At 48.5% G+C, this 17,792-nt stretch overlaps 1 protein-coding gene across 3 annotated transcripts; it reads left to right on the forward strand.

The window, feature by feature from the left end:
* Positions 1 to 5,063: 5,063 nt before the first annotated feature.
* Positions 5,064 to 17,619, forward strand: LOC104061790 (serine/threonine-protein kinase PDIK1L). 3 transcript variants are annotated; one of them, XM_054064121.1, is made up of 5 exons: positions 5,064 to 5,084; positions 7,717 to 8,342; positions 9,299 to 9,515; positions 11,974 to 12,220; positions 15,509 to 17,619. In XM_054064121.1, exons 2-4 carry the CDS (start codon positions 7,797 to 7,799, stop codon positions 12,201 to 12,203), a joined length of 993 nt encoding a protein of 330 aa, XP_053920096.1. In that variant the 5' UTR covers positions 5,064 to 5,084; positions 7,717 to 7,796; the 3' UTR covers positions 12,204 to 12,220; positions 15,509 to 17,619. The 3 variants fall into 3 exon arrangements, with proteins under 3 accessions (XP_053920096.1, XP_053920097.1, XP_053920098.1); XM_054064122.1 differs by lacking the exon at positions 5,064 to 5,084 and adding an exon at positions 6,896 to 7,348; XM_054064123.1 differs by lacking the exon at positions 5,064 to 5,084 and adding an exon at positions 6,896 to 7,092.
* The last annotated feature ends 173 nt before the right edge of the window (positions 17,620 to 17,792 follow it).

Raw genomic sequence — 17,792 nt, forward strand, 5'->3', positions numbered from 1 at the left:
AAAATCTGCCGGCTAAGGCTCTTTGCCCTACAAAGCATCTGGGAGCTACGATGATGTGAGGCTACGGCTGTTGTATTTATGCTTAACACCTAGGGCCAGAGCTTGAAAGATGGGAAGAATGATGTTCAAACCATCTACTCACTTCTTGCTTTGAGGCCACAGCACCCCATGTCTCCTCCTTCCTGTGATAAAAAAAAAATCTTCCCTGGGGAAAAAAATCTGCTCGGCTCAGCCCCGTGTGATGTATGGTAGCCGGGACAAGCTGGCGAGAAACCAGATTGAAACTAGTGACTCATTTCCCACCGGCGGCTATTTCTGAGGAGAAGAGCGGCCGTCCCCTCCTCTCTGACATCCATCAGGTGGTAGGAAAGTCCCTGCAGCCACCTCCAACGCCCGCCGTGCTGCTGTGGGGCGGATAAATGAGTTTTCACTCTTACTGGATCTTTTTCTCTCTTTTCTCGCACCCCATGCCATCCTCTGTAGGACCAGGATGAGGATGCAGCTTTGTCCCTATGGTACATGGACCCTCTGTGTGTCCCCCAGGCTGTTGATGGGTGACATTTGGCTGTGATGGAGCAGCTTTCCCAGAGAGGGGAGATAATGATAATCAGCTTTCCTAGGAGATTGCCACCATTTCTAGCCACTGCAACATCCATAGGTGCTGTGATGGAGCCAATAACCAAACCAGCAATACCAGCCAGCCCTGATGTGTCGGCAGGATTTAGGTTTCAAGGTACTGATGATCCCATCTGAGAGCAGAGGATGGCTCTAAGCTCAAAGCCCCACCACGCATCCATCCTTGCCCAGCCCCAAAGGCTTGCACCGTCTCTGGCTGGGCTCGTACCGAGAAGAGAAAGAGCTTGAAGTTTAATGAAACAGGTTCAGCAATCAATAAAAAAACCCAAACCAACTCTAAGGGATTTCTTGGCTCAGTGGCAACTAATTCTCTCCTCCCGCCCACCAGCCCTGCCATCTGACTGGCCTCGCACCCTCTGCTCGCTCTCAGTGCGGGTCCCAGCATCATCCCAGCAAGGAGCCTGGGCTGGCACCTGCTCAGCCAAAATATAACCCCCAAACCGCAGCATTTAGTGCCTTGTGAAAGCAAAACTGCTACATCACTGTCGTCTTTAGCGCATAAAACCCCTGAGTCACCGGAGGAATGTGCAGTGCTTTTTAATAGAGTACAAACTGGCCCAATGTTTAACATTAAGAGCTTTGACTTATTTTATCTTTATTTATTTAGAATTCTCCATTAAAATATTCCCCTCCCAACACCCTGACATGTGGGATGTATTTGCAGAAGAGAAGTGGAGCTGGTGGTGGATGCCATGCGGGTGAGGAAGGACAGACCAGTCCTTTTGGTGCTTGATTAACTTCTTAACTCAAATGTAAAAATACTGATTCTCCCTGATAGTGGGAGCAGGCTGCTGCATGATTTCTGAACATAAGCCAGCAGTGGCCCAGGTGGCCAATAAGGCCAACAGCACCTGGCTTGGATCAGCCATGGGGTGGCCAGCAGGAGCAGGGAAGGGATCATCCCCCTGCACTTGACGCTGGTGAGGCCACACCTCGAATTGTGGGTTCAGTTTTGGGCCCTTCACTCCAAGGAAGACATTAAGGGGCTGGAGTGCATCTGGAGAAGGGGAACAGAGCTGGGGAAGGGTCTGGAGCCCCAGGGGTTCTGGGAGCTGAGGGACCTGGGGCTGTTCAGTCTGGAGAAGAGGAGGCTGAGGGGAGACGTCATTGTGCTCTGCAGCTCCTGGAAAGGAGTTTGGAGCCAGGTGGGTGTTGGTCTCTTCTCCCAAGTAACAAGTGATAGGACAAGAGTAAACTGCTTCAAGCTGCACCAGGGGAGGTTTAGATTGGATATCAGGAACAATTTCTTTCCTGAAAGAATGGTGAAGCCCTGGCAGAGGCTGCCCAGGGCAGCGGTTGCCCAGGGCAGCGGTGGCATCTCCATCCTTGAAGGTTTTCAAAGGACATGGTGTGCGTAGACGTGGTGCTGTGGGACATGGTTTAATAGGCATGGTGGGGTTGGGCTCATGGTTGGACTGGATGAGCTTAGAGGTCTTTTCCAACCTTAATGATTCTGTGATTCTATGACTCTATGATGCTGGGGGAGGGGTAAGAAGGGTTGGTTCCCTCCCAAGGGGTGGGAAAGACACAGCTCGAAGTGGATATACTAGAGCATAGCAAAATACTGCATGGCTGAGAAAGTTAATAAGAAACTGACTTTTATTCCAGGGTAAAATACAGAAATGCAGCAAGCAGATGGGCAGCTCGAAGGGGAGAGGCAGAGGCATGAGACACAGGCTCCTTGCTGTGGGACATCATGGCAGCTGAAGGATGCTTCCGGGATAATAACGGAATAAAAATCCAGCAAAGGCAATTAAAACCCTCCCTGTCAGCTGGGCAAGGCTGGGAAGGCAATGGGCTGGTACCTGACATCCCACTGTGCTTACCCTCACTGTAGCATCTCCATATGGAGCCAGATTTCCGTCTGGGGTGTGCTCAGGGTGTTATGTGGCATTCCTGGGTCTGACTCCTTGTTTTTAAGATACAAGGAAATATTTTGAGGCCTTGAGCCGCCTGGTCTAGTGGAGGTGTCCCTGTCCATGGCAAAGGGGTTGGAACTGGATGGGCTTTAAGATTCCTTCCAACCCAAACTATTCTATGATTCTACGATTTCAGACCGGTGCTGTGGTTTTATTTCCTATCAGGAGCACTGGCTGTTATTAAAACCAACATCAAGGGGGTGTGATGGCCATGCAGATGCTTACTTATTAATGCTAGAAGATCAGGATGCTCCGTTCATTGGGGCCAGCACCCAGCTGCAACCCTGGGCCCCCATCTCTGGGACATTTCATGATGAACATGGAAGCACTGTGGGGTTTTATTTAATTGCAATTCCCAATGCAAGTGCAACCTGGATGGATGTTCCAAGTGTTTTGTCACCAGAGGACCACAACAGTCTTTATTGATGAGATTGAGGTGGTCCCAGCTGCCTCTTCCCAGTCCTTCTTTCCAGCCCCATCAGAGCTGAGAGTTTATTTAGGACACAGATACCTCCAGCAGCCCACTGCAGAACCCAAAGACACCTTATAATACTATATTTTAGATTGGATATGTGGCCAGGCAGAGATTAGAGGGAACTGGAATAAAATATGGGATAGTCCAAAATCCCCCTGTAAAGGAATTCACCTCCACAGCCACAGAACCAAATACATTCACTCTCTACGAATCAAAATACCAGCACTCAGCTCAGGTTTCCCGTGAAACTGAGTCATTAAAGGCTCGTTCTATTAATTTCTGCAGGTGCAGTGGGGAAACCGCCATGTCCCATCTCGCCCATGCACACTTAGTTTTCTCTCCTGGTCACAACACGAAGGGAAATAAGAAACCACATAAAAAAGGCATGTTACCATTTCCAGAGAATCACAGAATCCTTAAGATTGGAAAAGACCTTTAAGATCATTGAGAGCAACCGCAAATCTCACACTACCAAACCCACCACTAAACCCTGTCCCTAAGCACCACATCCACACAGCTTTAAAATCCCCCTAGGGATGGGGACTCCATCGCTGCTCTGGGCAGCCTCTGCCAGGGCTTGACAACCCTTACAGTAAAGGAACTTTCCTAATATCCAATTTAAACCTCCCCTGGTGCCACTTGAGGATGTGCTGCAAAACCAGAGACATAAGCTGGAAATCACTGATGATCCATGGCCCATAGTGAAACCACATCCTTCTCCTCCTCAGCATGGGCTGAACCCTGAGCCAGGGCTGTGAACAAGGGGGTGACTCCCAGCTTGGGGAGAACCCCCAAGTGATACTCTGTGATGAGGGCACATCACATGGGCAGGGAAACTTCTCACTGGATCAGGTTGCTCAAAGCCCCACTCAACCTGGCCTTGGACACCTCCAGGGATGGGGCTCCCATGACTTCTCTGGGCAGCCTGGGCCAGGGCCTCACCACCCTCCCAGGAAAACATTTCTTCCTAAAATCTCATCTCAATCTCCCCTCTTGCAGCTTCAAACCATTTCCCCTCATCCTATCCTTGTATTCCCTGATCAAGAGCCTCTCCCCAACTTTTCTGGAGCCCCTTTCAGTACTGGAGGCTGCTCTAAGGTCTCGCTGGAGCTTTCTCTTCTCCAGGCTGAACAACCCCAACTCTCTCAGCCTGTCCTCGGGTGGGAGGTGCTCCAGCCCTCAGATGATATCCGTGGCCTCCACTGGACTCACTCCAACAGATCTATGTCCTTCCTGTGCTGAGGACTCTAGAGCTGGATGCAGGGGTCCAGGTGGGATCTCACCAGAGCAGAGGGCCAGAATCCCCTCCTGGCCCTGCTGGTCCCACTGCTTTGGATGCAGCCCAGGAGACGGTTGGTTTCTGGGCTGCGAGTGCCCATTGCCGGCTCATGTTGAGCTTCTCATCCCCCAATGCCCCAAGTCCTTCTCCTCAGGGCTGCTCTGAATCCATTCTCCTCCCAGCCTATAGTTGTGTTTGCTTTCGAGGTGTCTGATGCCACCACGTCTTGGGGGGCTGCAGGACTCTAGTTCAGCGGAAATGGGACACAAGTGAGCTGCTCACTCTTTCATTCCTGCCAAAATTCCCCAAAATCGTATTTTATTTCAATATTTTTTAAATCCTCGAGGCCAAATCAGAGGTAGGAGGTGAAAACTGGGATACAGCAGGATCTCCCTGCGCTGCACAATTAACTCGCTACTCATCCCCGGGATAGAGAGACAGATAGACAGTAAAAACTCAGCTCTTTCTGTCTCATCGCATCAGCCCACGTGGCGTTTCGCAGAGATTTGACCTTCGCGGGTGCCTGTCGTCCGCCGCAGAGGCTGCTGGGATTTGTAGTCCCATCCGCTCTGCCACCACGACGCAGGCGCAGAACATCACCGCCCCGGCCGCGGGAGCCGGGGTAGGTAAAGCGTTCGCTGATTGGTCTGACGGCAGCTCCCTCCCCTCTCGTTTCCGACTTCTGATTGGTGCTCCCCACCTCCTGCCCTCTGATTGGTCGGATGCTCGAGGGGGGCGGGGCTTATCGGCGGTGGCGGGAACTGCGGTGGCGGCGGTGAGTCGGGAACGGTGTGAGGCCAGGAGTGGGAAAAGGGGCCCGAGGGGAGGGAGAGGGCTGAAGGCAAAGGGCAAAGGGAAGGAAGGTGAAGGGGGATGGCGCTGGGGGTGAGAGGAAGGGGGCTGAGAAGAGCTGGGCCTGAGAGTATGTGGTGGGGAAGGGGATGGGAAGTGGGGAAGGGAATGAAGGGTGGAAGGGGGCTGAGAAGAGCTGGGCCTGAAAGTATGTGGTGGGGAAGGGGATGGGAAGTGGGGAAGGGAATGAAGGGTGGAAGGGGGCTGGGAAGGGGATGAAGGGTTGGAAAGAGGGCTGGGGAGGGTTGGGGAAGGGGATGAAGAGTGGAGAAGGGTGGAAGGGTGGGGAAGGGGATGAAGAGTGGGGAAGGAGGCTGGAAGGGTGAGGAAGGGGCTGCGAGGGTAGGAAGGGAGTTGCGGGTGTGGGGAAGGGGATGAAGCATAGGAAGCAGGCTGGGAAGGGGATGAAGGGTTGGGAAGGGGTCTGGGGAGGGTAGGGAAGGGAATGAGGGATGGGGAAGGGAGCCGAGGAGGTGGGGTGGGGGCGTTGGGAAGGGGGCTGGGGAGGGTGAGGAGGGGGATGGGGAGGTGGGAAGGGGATGAAGCGTTGAGAAGGGGGTTGGGGAGGTAGGGGAGCAGCTGAGGAGGTGGGGAAGGGGATTAGGGAGGGGGGAGGGGGATGAAGGGTTGGGAAAGGGGCTGGGAGGAAGGAGAGTGAGGTGGAATGGGGCTGGGGATGAGGGAGAGGAGGCTGAGATAAGGAAAGAGCTGGAGAGAAGAGAAAGCAGGGTGAAGTGAGGAGGAGGGTGGAGTTGGGGGATGGTGAGTGAGATGGGGGGAAGGGAGTGAGGAAGGAGCTGGGGGAAGGGATCTGAGGCAGGGCAGGGTTCTTTGGCCGGTGTGGGAAGAGGTTGGCCTAAGGGGATGGGGGAAGGAAGGGGATAAGGGAAGAGGCTGAGGTGGGGGTGGGGCTGAGAGTAAGGGGAGCGAGGTGAGGAAGGGGCTGGGGAAGAGGAAGGGGGTTGGGAAGAGGTGGGCCTGAGGGGATGGTGGAAGGTAGAGGGATGGGGAAAGGGGCTGAGGTGGGGAAGGAGCTGGGGGGATCGGGGGTGAGGTGAGGAAACAACTTGGGCTGGGGAAGGGGGCTGAGGTGGAGAAGGGGATGGGCCTGGGGGAGAAGAAACTGAAGTGGGGAAGGGGCTGGGGGCTGAGGTGGGAAGGGGTGTGAGGTGAGTAAGGAGCTGGGGAGAAGGGGGCAAGGCCTTGGGGGAGGGGAAGGAAGCTTAAGTGTGATGCTGGGAAGAGTTTGGCCAGAGAGGCTGTTGGAGGCGGGGAAGGGGGCAGGGGCTGGAGGGGAATGGGGTGGGGAACCGGTTAAGGGGAGTGGACATGGGGAAGAAATGGGGCTGGACATGGGGAGGGGGTGTGGTCATGCCAGGGGATGAGGCTGGGCTGTGTTGGGGGTGGCTTAGGGGAGAGGTCAGGGCTTAGGAGTGGAGGGGGTTGAAGGCTGGAGGGTGGGTAATAGTGTGGTGGTGATTGGGAGGGCTGAGGGGAAAGTTGAAGGATTTAGGAAAGGGGCCTGGCTGGGGGATGGAGCTGGAGGAGGAAGGGGGACTGAGAAAGAAGCTGGGGTGAGCTGGGAGGAGGGGGCTTAGTCTGGGGGAGCTGGAGGAGGGTTGGGAAGGGAGGAGAGATTAGGGAGAAGTGGGGACTTTGAAGGCAGCAAAAGGTGGGGTACGGAGTAGGGTTAAAGGGATTGGGGAAGGAACGTATGGGGCATGAAAGCAGGGAATGGTTAATCATAAAATCACCAAGGTTTGAAAAGACTTCTAAGCTTGAGTCCAACTGTCATTAGTGTTTTGTTAGGGAACAAAATTTGGGATGATGTTCAAGAACACTGGTGCAAGGAGAAGTGAAATGCGAGGCTGAGAAGGGAGCAGGGTTATCTGAGAGACCATGAGAACTGCAGCAGGAAGCTGTACAGTGAAGTGAGGAACGACTTGGAATGGAGGACCCCGAGTGGGGCAGGGAGCTCGAGGTGGAGAGAAGTGCAGTGAATGGGTTGAAAATGTGTGAGCTGGAGAAATCAGGACATGGACTGGTAGAAAATTGGAGGTGGAAGTGCAGGGACATGGTGTAGCCATTGATTGATAAGTGAATTCATGAGGGGGAAAGCGAGGGTGAAAGATCTAGTGCCAAAGTGGCACTTCTGTCTTAACTTTATTTCTTTAAAAGTCAATTCTGGTAAGAGTAAAATTCAGCTGTTACCCAGGAGGTCTTGTCTTCGCTTCCCAGCCCTGCTTAAGAAACGTGTCTACATAGTTCTTTTTCTTCCGCACTAATCTTTGTCTGCTGTGGACAGATCAATGTCACTTCCCAGGTGGTTGCATCCCACTGTGCATTCAGGATGGTACTTGATAATGTCTCAAAGTTACCATGGATATAGGCTTTCTCTAAAAACCCTGGTTTAGCTGTTGGTCCTTGCGCAGCTATATTATACACTGATACATATTGCGCTAAAATTGATTCTGGTTGGCAGTATTTGCAGTTGGTTGTTGGTACGCGGCTTGGTTTGGAAGAGTTTTAAGCTTTTTATTCCCTTTCTCTTTCAGGGTTTACTGCAGGTGATGACCAATTGCCATGAGTTCAAACATTTCCCTTTGATTCACCATTCACTGAGCCGGTGTGAGGGATGGCTATGGAAGCCAAGTACAGCATCATTCGGGAAGTGGGCCGAGGGAGCTATGGGGTGGTTTATGAGGCCATTGTTAATCAAACGAGAAGCAAAGTAGCTGTAAAAAGGATGCACTGTAATGTGCCCGAAAATGTAGAACTGGCTTTGCAAGAGTTCTGGGCTCTGCAGAGCATCCAGAGGCAACACGAGAACGTGATCCAGTTGGAGGAGTGTATCCTGCAGAATGGTCAGGTCTTCCAGCCAATTAGCCATCGTTACAGGAAATCGGACAGCCACTTGCTGCTTATCGAGACCTGCCTGAAAGGGCGGAGGTGCATGGATCCCAGATCGGCCTGCTTCCTCTGGTTTGTAATGGAGTTCTGTGATGGTGGGAACATGAACGAATACCTGCTCTCTCGCAGCCCGGATGCTCAGCTGAACAACAGCTTCATGCAGCAGCTCAGCAGTGCTGTGGCTTTCCTGCACAGGAACCAGATTGTGCACAGGGACCTGAAATCTGACAATATTTTGATTTCCCATAGGCGTGGGAGTCCCATCGTGAAGGTAAGGGAATAAAACTTTGCTGTAACAAGGGGAAGATCATGTGCTTTGGAGTGGGCTTTTGATAAGTCTTGTGATACTCCTAATAAATGTGCTCAGAACATCCGATAGCAGTTGTGGGCTCTTTTTTAGGAGTCTTGGAAGGAAGTAGAGGTCACGATGGGCTGTTTCTGTAACATTCTTCCACTGCTTATCCTGTTGAGGGCTGCCCAACTTCTGCACGCCAGACAATCTGAGATCACGATCAGTCAAAAATGAAGCAATATTTTCTGTTCCCTTAAACTCTTAAGAACACAGCACTGCGTTACAGCAGCTCGCGCTTCCAATATTGCTGATGCTCAGTGGGGAATATCTTCGTGTTTCATGTGGGCTGATTCCCTGATTGAGATGAAAACTGGCTAACTTGTACTGGAAGTCTGTACAGCTGCTTTCCAGAGAGCTGGGAAAGCTGGGAGCCAGCTCGTTCCTAAACTTTCTCGTAATTAGACATAAAATAGTAGGCCAGTGCCTTGCAGATAATTCATTTTTTGACCATTCAGATCAATAACAGTATTTGTACTTCGACCTGTAGAGCCATCAAGGGACAGTTAAATCAATGCCATCTTAATCGCTATGGATAATAATGGAGGTTGAAGAGATTCAGTGTGCTCACTGTGGAACAGTAAGAGCTACTTCCACCATAAATGTTCAGGGTATGTTTATGCCCAATTAGATGCAATCAGAGTGAACTTCACAGAAAGATAATGCTTGGATACCTGTTTTGCCTGTCTTAAAACAAGTGGAGAGGAGTTGGGGAATGCGCAGCACCAGAAATAATCAGCTCTTTGTCTTACCAGAGTTGTCACCAGACAAGTGTCTATGCACACCAAGGTGGATTTTGGAGTAGAATTCACTGAGCCGCTGTGTAAAGTTGGTGTTTGTGAATTAACTGATTTTACTTTTCTTTCCTGGCATCACAGGTGGCGGATTTTGGCCTCAGCAAGGTGTGTCAGGGGAAAGGGAATGTGAACCAACATCGCTTCTCTTCTGCCTGTGGGTCAAACTTCTACATGGCACCAGAAGTCTGGGAAGGTCACTACACTGCCAAGGCTGACATATTTGCCCTTGGGATCATTTTCTGGGCTATGGTTGAGAGGATCACCTTCCGAGATGGGGATACCGAGAAGGAATTGCTGGGTGAGGATCAGATCAGTGCTATCCTGTTATCAGTGGACATTCTGGATCTATGGATATCCTCTGAGGGGTGTTTCTCCCAGGCATTGTTACAAATGCTGTGGCATATATGCTTTGGATGTGCTTTTTTCCAGGATTTGCACCCCAAAGAAATCCAATGTTAGGGGGTTTGGGGTGTTTGGGGTTTTTGTTTTTAAGAGAACTGCAGAGAAATTTATTTTTCTTCAACATGCTTTGCTCCTCCATGGCTGCTTCGCATGCAGGGTTTCCAGCTCTTGAAGACATCACTAACACAAAGGGAATGCTTTTTATATTTACAAATCATGTTGTTTGGAAGATCGTTCCTTCTGCCAGAAATACTCTGTGGGATTGGACTTGGAACTGGATGATCTCAAAAGTCTCATCCAACTCAAACCATTCTATGGTTTAAAGGTTATGGGAAAGATTGCTCCTGGCTACTCTGCTGCCGGGCCTTCTTTACCCAAAGGAACACCCTTCGCAAATGAGTTTGGCCCTTGTTGTCACTAAGGAATTATAAGAGATAGCGCTCATAGATGCTTTTCATAGACAGTGTAGTACCTATACGTTTAGAATCATAGAATGGTTTGAGTTGGAAGGGACCTTAAAGCCTATCCAGTTCCAACGCCCCTGCCATGGGCAGGGACGCCTCCCACTGGATCAGGTTGCTGAAGGCCTTATCTACTTCCCTTTGCTCAGAAATGCTTTTAATGCTCTTAAAATCACAACCTTTCTGGGCTTATGGGTTCATTTGTATCCTTGATTTGGCATACCACAGGATGGGATCGCCCGCAGCACTGAAAGGTTGTTCCACGGAGCCAAATTTTAAACTGGGAGAGGATGTTTTGATAAGCTTCACTGCCATCTGGCCGAGTTTCCTCACAGTTCAGAGATGGAAGATTGCATGGGGATGACTTCTCCGGTGGCCCGTGCTCTCCCTCCCTCTCTCCCTGCCTCCTCCTTCCTACAAATCCCCCACACATACACACGCTTGAAATACTTTGTACTAAAGGATTTCAGAAGAGTATATTGCGGTGGAAAATCCTTCTTGGGAGGAGAGAATGCCAGTCATACACATTAGCATAATAATTGGAGACATCTACCAGGGCTGAGATCAGCATACACCCCTATCTTTTTAAATGTTTAAATTCCTAGACGGAATTTCTACAGAGGAACTTGGAGAAGCTATTATGCTACCCCTTTAATTTTTATTTCCTTCATCAAGAAGGCTCAGTTCTAATTTTGTTATTTATTTCTTTTTAAAATGCCAAATGTTGATAAATGTTTTAGTTCCTGCCCAGAGAAACAAGCAAACGGCTGCAGCAAGACCAAAGCGCCAACAGATTTCATTTAAAAGAGCTACCAGCCACCTTGCGATAAGGAGTTTGGAAGGCCAACCTTTTTTGTACACAGGCAGGTCACTGCCTTTGAAACATTTATTCTTTGCTCGGTGCAGGGGCAGAAGAGCTTGAGTGAGCAAAGCTGTTTCCACTGTCGGTTTTGGAAGGCAGTTAATCGCTTTCAACAACCGGTGAAATTATTTAGATTACCAGAAGCAAATTTACATTTCCCTTCCTTAATCTCACCGAGGAGAAGCTGCCTAATGGTAAATGGCATGGGCTGTCATTTTAATTGAAAACTGTTTGACTAACTGAGCAAATAAGTTTTGTGTTTAACTCTTTCAAGCCACCTCAGCCAAGTGTGCTCTCCTTCCCTCCCTCTTCTAGAGCTGGGCTTGTTCAGCCTGAAGAAGAGAAGGCTCCAGGGAGACCTTATAGCGGCCTTCCAGTACTGAAAGGGTCTGCAGAAAAGCTGGGGAAGAGCTTTCTACAAGGACCTGTAGCGATAGCTCGAAGGGGAATGGCTTTAAATTGGAATGGGAAAGATTTAGATTAGACATTAGTAAGAAATTCTTCACTATGAGGGTGGTGAGGCCCTGGCCCAGGTTGCCCAGAGAAGTGGTGATTGCCCCATCCCTGGAGATGTTTAAGGCCAGGCTGGATGGGTCTTTGAGCAACATGGTCCAGTCGGAGGTGTCCCTGCCCATGGCAGGGGGGCTTGAAACTGGATGGACTTAAAGGTCCCTTCAAATCCAAATCATTCTATGATTCTAAAGCTTCCATGCCTGCCAAACAGAGTGAAATTGAGGGAATCCATTTCAGCAGCCTGTTTTACCAGCAGATGCTCCATTTAACTGCTTGATGAGCACACTGTGCTTAAATTCCCTCCCTCTGTTCCATGCCCTATTGTACACACAGCCTTGCACAACATTTTGGTTGCTATTTGAAAGTAAAAGCCTGTTAGATAACAGCCTCTCCCAGTATTTGATTTGGCTGTTGCCTCTTAAGAAGTCATCTTTCCATAGTCTCTCAGATGCTTGGTCTCCCAGATTGTTTCTCAGTACTTTACCTGTATAACCTGATTCCTTTTCATCTGTGTGCAGGAACTTACATCTGCCAAGGCAAGGAGCTTATTCCCCTTGGAGAAGCACTGCTGGAGAATCCCAACATGAAACTACAGATTCCTCTGAAGAACAAGAAGTCCATGCCAGAAGATCTCTGCAAGCTCCTGCACGATATGCTGGCTTTTAACCCCAAGGAAAGATTGGATGCCTTCCAACTGGAAGTCCGAGTCAGGCAAATCTCCTATGGCAAAAAGCGCCAGCGCTCATAGAGATGAAGCACATTCAGGTCAGTGACTCTGCTGGGCTACTCCCTATTTAGGAGGAGCTTCCAGGGGATGTTCTTGTGTTGACAGCCAGGCCAAAGCCCTCTAAATCAAACATGACCTGTAGCAGCTTTGAAAACTCAGTGGTAGGAAGATGCAGTCAATCTAGAAGAAGAAAATGCTTGGATAAACATTTAGGAAAAGGGATTTAGTTGAAGTACCTCTAACAAAAGAACTTTTGCCTCTCTAAGGGTGTTTGTTCAGGGGGTTGATTGCGCTGTCTGAATTGGGCCAGCTTGTCCTCTACCCTAAACCTTCTCCTTAGCCATAAACAAACTGCCCTGAACTGTTTAACATACAAAGGCCTTGAATAATGTCTTGGGACAGGCTGGTCTGGAAGTCTTGTGGTCTTGCTGAGCTCTATGGTAGTTCTGCTGGGTTTCTTCCTCTGTACTCACTACTGGTGAGGCTCCATCTTGAATCTTGGGTTCAGTTTTGGGCCCCTTACTCCAAGAAAGACATTGAGAGGCTGTAGTGCATCCAGAGAAGGGAAACGGAACTGGTGAAGGATCTGGAGCCCAGGGGTTCTGGGAGCGTTCTGGGGCTGTTTAGTCTGGAGAAGAAGAGGCTGAAGGGAGACCTCATCACTCTCTGCAGCTCCCGGAAAGGAGGTTGAAGCCTCCTTGAAGGTAGGGGTTGGTCTCTTCTCCCAAGTAAGAAGGAATAGGACAAGAGGAAATGGCCTCAAGTTGTGGCAGGGGAGGTTTAGATTGGCTATTAGGAACAATTTCTCCACTGCAAGAGTGGTGAAGCTCTGGCAGAGGCTGCCCAGGGCAGTGGTGCAGTCGCTGTCATGCGCACGGTGGTGTTCTGCTGACATTCAGACTGGATGAGCTTAGAGGGTTTTTCGAACCTCAGTGATTCTGTGTGTCCGCTTGTAAAAATATCTGATATACCAATCATTGCATGTTCATGTTGACCTCTTTCACATCTACCCTGATGGATACCTGGCTGTCCAAGATGAAGTTCAAGGCAGTCTGTCTGATTCTGCACCTTTCAGCAGAGTGGTGAAAATACAGAAGGGAGTTTCCAGTTTTTTAAGTCCTGTCTGCTGTCACGGGCAACTCATCCTAGAGTTTATTTGATAAACGCATGGCAGCAATTAAGTTTTTTGTGTCCCTGAGATGTGCACTCAGTTGTCCATATAGCTAACAACATTGTCCTTTGCAGCACAAATGCATTTCTGACCAGTCTAACATTTCTGATCTTGTGACAGGCTTGCCCTTTAAGTTAAATTTGTTTTTCTCTTTCCTGAGTATTTACCCATTCTGAGCTGTTTTGCAGAGAACTGTTGTAACCTCAGAACTGTTTCTTCCTGGCAGGTCAGTTCCATTGAGTTTGGCTCCGCCATCTCCTCTATCACAAAGAATTACAGCGCTTACTCTGGACAAGTCTCTTCAGGTCCTTGTAAAGCAGAAGCATTTACTGTCTCATCTGGAAACTTCCTCCTGATGTTTTCCAGAATCCCATCTCTCTCCTCTCTTATCACTTAATCCTCTCATAATTTACTTTGTATCCTAATGCCCTTTTTGCTTTGAGTTCCTTCAGATCAGGAACATTCTTGGCTGCAGCAGTTACTGTTGTTCACAGATGCCTGGCCTTATGTTTTCCATCACCCAGTTTCATCCCCTGCCAGTTAGAAGAAGCGGTGAACATCTTTTTTTATGACTGTAATACCTCCAGCTTTGTGTCATTGGCACGCTTCTAATTGTGCCAAGGCTGTTAGCGAGAATGTTAATTAAACAACTCTGTTACCAGCGCCAATCTTGATAAAACTCTACTCTAGCCTCTTCATTTCCAAATTATCCGGTTCAGTTTTCCCCTGGGACAGGTTAACTGCCTTACATCTTCCTTTTTACTCATCTCAGTCTTATCCTGTCTGTCTAAATACCTTCTTGTGTAGTTAAACATAAAATCCTTTCCTGTCATCTCAGGGGGCAAGACTGATGCTTCTTTTTATCTAGAAAAATCAGTTTTATCGCTGAAAACTGCTCGATGATTCTGGCAAGATTGGCAGTTCTGGAGACTCCCACCTGCGAGCAAGCCTGGTGTACTGCAACAGCAGCCGTGCCACTAGTTGGCAGGCCAGCCCTGAAGCGCTTACCCTGCTGTAGAGGAATTTGCAGGGATAAAGAGGAAACAAAGGCTCCGGCAGCGCAGTGTCAAGCTCACTGCTGTTGATTTGCCTTTTTCATGATGAAACCATAGTGGTAAATAAGTTTGCAGAATAGGTTCAGAAATAAAATGCCAGCATAACTGGGATGTATCCCTGAAAATCCTGCCTGTTCCAGTCCTCTGTGTGTATTTTATTCTCCTGTCGGAATACCAACAGTACTTGCTTCTGTGGTGTAAATGGAGTTGATGCAGCAGCAACTTGTGGCTCATGCTGTTGAAAACACTGCCAGTCGCTGTGTTAGTGCGGACTGAAACAAACCAATTTGCTTTTCTGGAACAGGCTTCTCTTAAACACCACTTTATGGATGCTCCAGCCTAGAAATCAGACAATTGCAAATCTGCTTTCCGAATCTAAGATAAGGAGGAGCATGAAAGCTGAATAGGATTTCTTACAATGTGGTGCTGAATAGGATTTCTTACAATCCAGGTGCTTCTGCAGATCTCCAATAGCATGTTTGAATCAAACAGGAGATACGTTCTTTCCATAATGCTTTGTTATCACAGGGCAATGAACTCCAGACTGTAGGGCAGCTAAACACTAAATCTCCTCGGAACAGTGCAGAGAAGATCTAAAATGAGTGTTCTCTCAGTGTTAAGTTAAGGGTTGGACTCGGTAATCTTAAAGGTCTTTTCTAACCTAAATGCTTTTGTGATTCTATTAATTTAGAGACAAAGATATGGATGTAACCTGTGAGTCAGGAAGTCCTTAAGTTACTCATTACTTGGAAATGGGGATCACAGAATGATTTGGGTTGGAAGAGACCTTAAAGCCCATCCAGTTCCAGTCCCCTGCCGTGGGCAGAGACATCTCCCACTAGATCAGATTGCTCAGAGCCCCATCCAACCTGGGCTTCAACACCTCCAGGGGTGGGACAGCCACCACTTCTCTGGGCAACCTGTGCCAGTGCCTCACCATCCTCAATTTTAACTGTGGAACGCCTGCTCGTGTGCCTGCCCCATGCACGTACAAGGTTGATGTCCCTGTGGCAGAACGCTGGGCTGGGGGACCCTCAGGGCAGGTCAGTGCTCTTGCAATAACTATTTCAGTTTCTAACTGTGGTGCCTTTCCTTTGCAGATATTGTGTGCCGCTGTGGTCTAGAGGCCTTGGAGATGGCTGACAACTCTGCCTTGCCTTTGGAATAACCGGGTCCATCAGAAGACCATTGCCAGCTTCCCGAACGGTTATATTTAAATGGACAATAATTTTATTTATTTGTACAGTAATTTTAAGTGGAGAACTACAAAAATCTATTTTTATGGAAACCTTTGTTTTTATCTTTGCATTCTTCTATGCAGCAAGTAGCTTAGGTGAAAACTTGGCTGAGGTGCCTTCAGCTGTCCGGTCACACTCAGCACAGATGTGAGGAGTTTCTCAACCTGCTCTCTTTAATGCATCCCTGTTGTTGCTGTCCTGTGTTTGCCCTTTTGAAGGACAGCAAAGAAACACGTGCTCCTCTTCTCCCTTACATGTCCACTGCTTTCCCCAGCCCCGCCTTCTTGCTCATTTCACTGTGTTGCTTGTCCTTGGCACAGAAGTTGTCTTTATGAGGTTTAATTGGTGCTTTTTTTGTGTCTAATCCTTCGCTTCGTGGCCACGTTGCTGAGCTATGTCTGCCGAATGAGCTGGCAAAAGTGCTCAGCATCTATTCTGAAAAGTTTGAGCAGAAACAAAAATGTATTTTCTTCCCAGTAGCTTTTTGAATATTCTTGCTTAGATGAACTAAAATGCTTTCTTAAAATAAATACAAAGAATGTTAAAGATGCCAACTCTTGATTAGAACATATGCGTCACTAACACTTAAAGTAGTTTAAGGAATCATGCTTCCTGCTGTGTTAGCGGCTTGCGCCAGCTGTTCTTACAAGGGAAATGAAAAGGACTGAGCTGGAATCGTGGCAGGTAAATGGGGAGGCTAATTTGCACCCTGTTTGAAAAATATTTTAATATCTCCTTAAACTAGTGCTGAGCTTCGCTTTTCCAAAGAGGCTGGGAGCTCCTGGAAAAGGTTCTTCCTTTGCTCTTCTGCTGTGCAGAGGTGAAATAGCTTCCTTCAGGGACAGCTTTTTGTAGGAAAGGAATAAACTGCTGAAAGGAAAGATAACACGGTGAGCCTTTCTTATCGAGAACAGAATACATCTGTTTTGGTTGGAAACAGATTATATATTCCTTCCCTCTGTCCTACTCGAATTCTGGCTGCAGTAGAGAAGGCTCTGTATTATAAGCAGTAGCAGTATTGTGAGCTGAATTCGTGGAGAGGATCTTTTACTTCCTGCCATGACCTTGTTATCCAGAGGCTCCACTGGCCTTCCATGGGGAAGTGTTAGCATTTCCTCCCCTGCTCCTCCAGGCTGTGAAGTAGTTTTGTCCTGCCCAAACAAGCATGATTAATGTCCATCCTTGTAGTGATAACAAATGGACTTCCTGATAGGAGCAATCCCTGGAAGAAGCTGTTGTGGGAACGTATGAACAATCAATTAATTCAAATCCTTAAATTAAACTTGGCTTTGAATTTAGGTACTGACGCATGTGAAGGGTGTGCAGCAATGACAGGCTGAAGCTCGTTCAGCCTCTGACGCCTCTGTGCAGACAGACCATATGGACGCTGGAAACGAGTGGAAAATGGGTCTGGATCTGCTGATATGGAGCACTACAGTCACCCTATTCTGGAGAGCACTTCCTTCTTCTAGTAGGAGACAGGTCTGGCTCCATCACAGCTCTACAGCTGCAGCACAGCCTGTTTTTACCTAATCTAACTTGTTGCCTTGGTTTCTAAATTCTTGGAGTTCTGGGATTCAGGACTGAGTCCTGAATTTTTGGTTCTGAACACCCTTCTGCTCAGCGGAGCTGCTGTTCCAAAGTAAAGTCTCTTCATCCTCCTCTAACTACTGCTACTCTATCACCTGCTTTCTGCCACCTCAGGGCATGCTGGTGGTCTTCCAGGGCTGTTTTCTGTAGAGATGAGCTCTGTTTTTCTGGAATACTGATAGATTTGTGCATCCTCAAAACATGTGAGAAAGCTGCTGGGCTGAGGAATGGCCATTTGCTGCTTTCCCTCTCCGTTTTGCCGTGCTAGGCATGTCTCCTCATTGCTGCTGGTACTTACAGTGACCCTGTGCATCTGCTTTCTTCGCTTGGAACTCTGTACTTTATAAATGAATAAAATACTGTGGATTTTTTACTTAAAAAGTGTGGTAATACCAAGAATCATTCAGAATGGCATATAACACTTTTTTTTTTTTTTTTTTTTTTTTTAAGGTAGAAAGCATCACTCCAATACCTGGTGAATTGGTAAATGAACATTTGCCATGGCAGCCTCTAATTTCAGTGTCTGCGGCTTAGGTAGAGAGGTGGAGGGAGAATC

This window comes from Cuculus canorus, chromosome 3 (assembly GCF_017976375.1).
Source record: "Cuculus canorus isolate bCucCan1 chromosome 3, bCucCan1.pri, whole genome shotgun sequence".
In the NCBI taxonomy this organism is placed as follows: domain Eukaryota; kingdom Metazoa; phylum Chordata; class Aves; order Cuculiformes; family Cuculidae; genus Cuculus; species Cuculus canorus.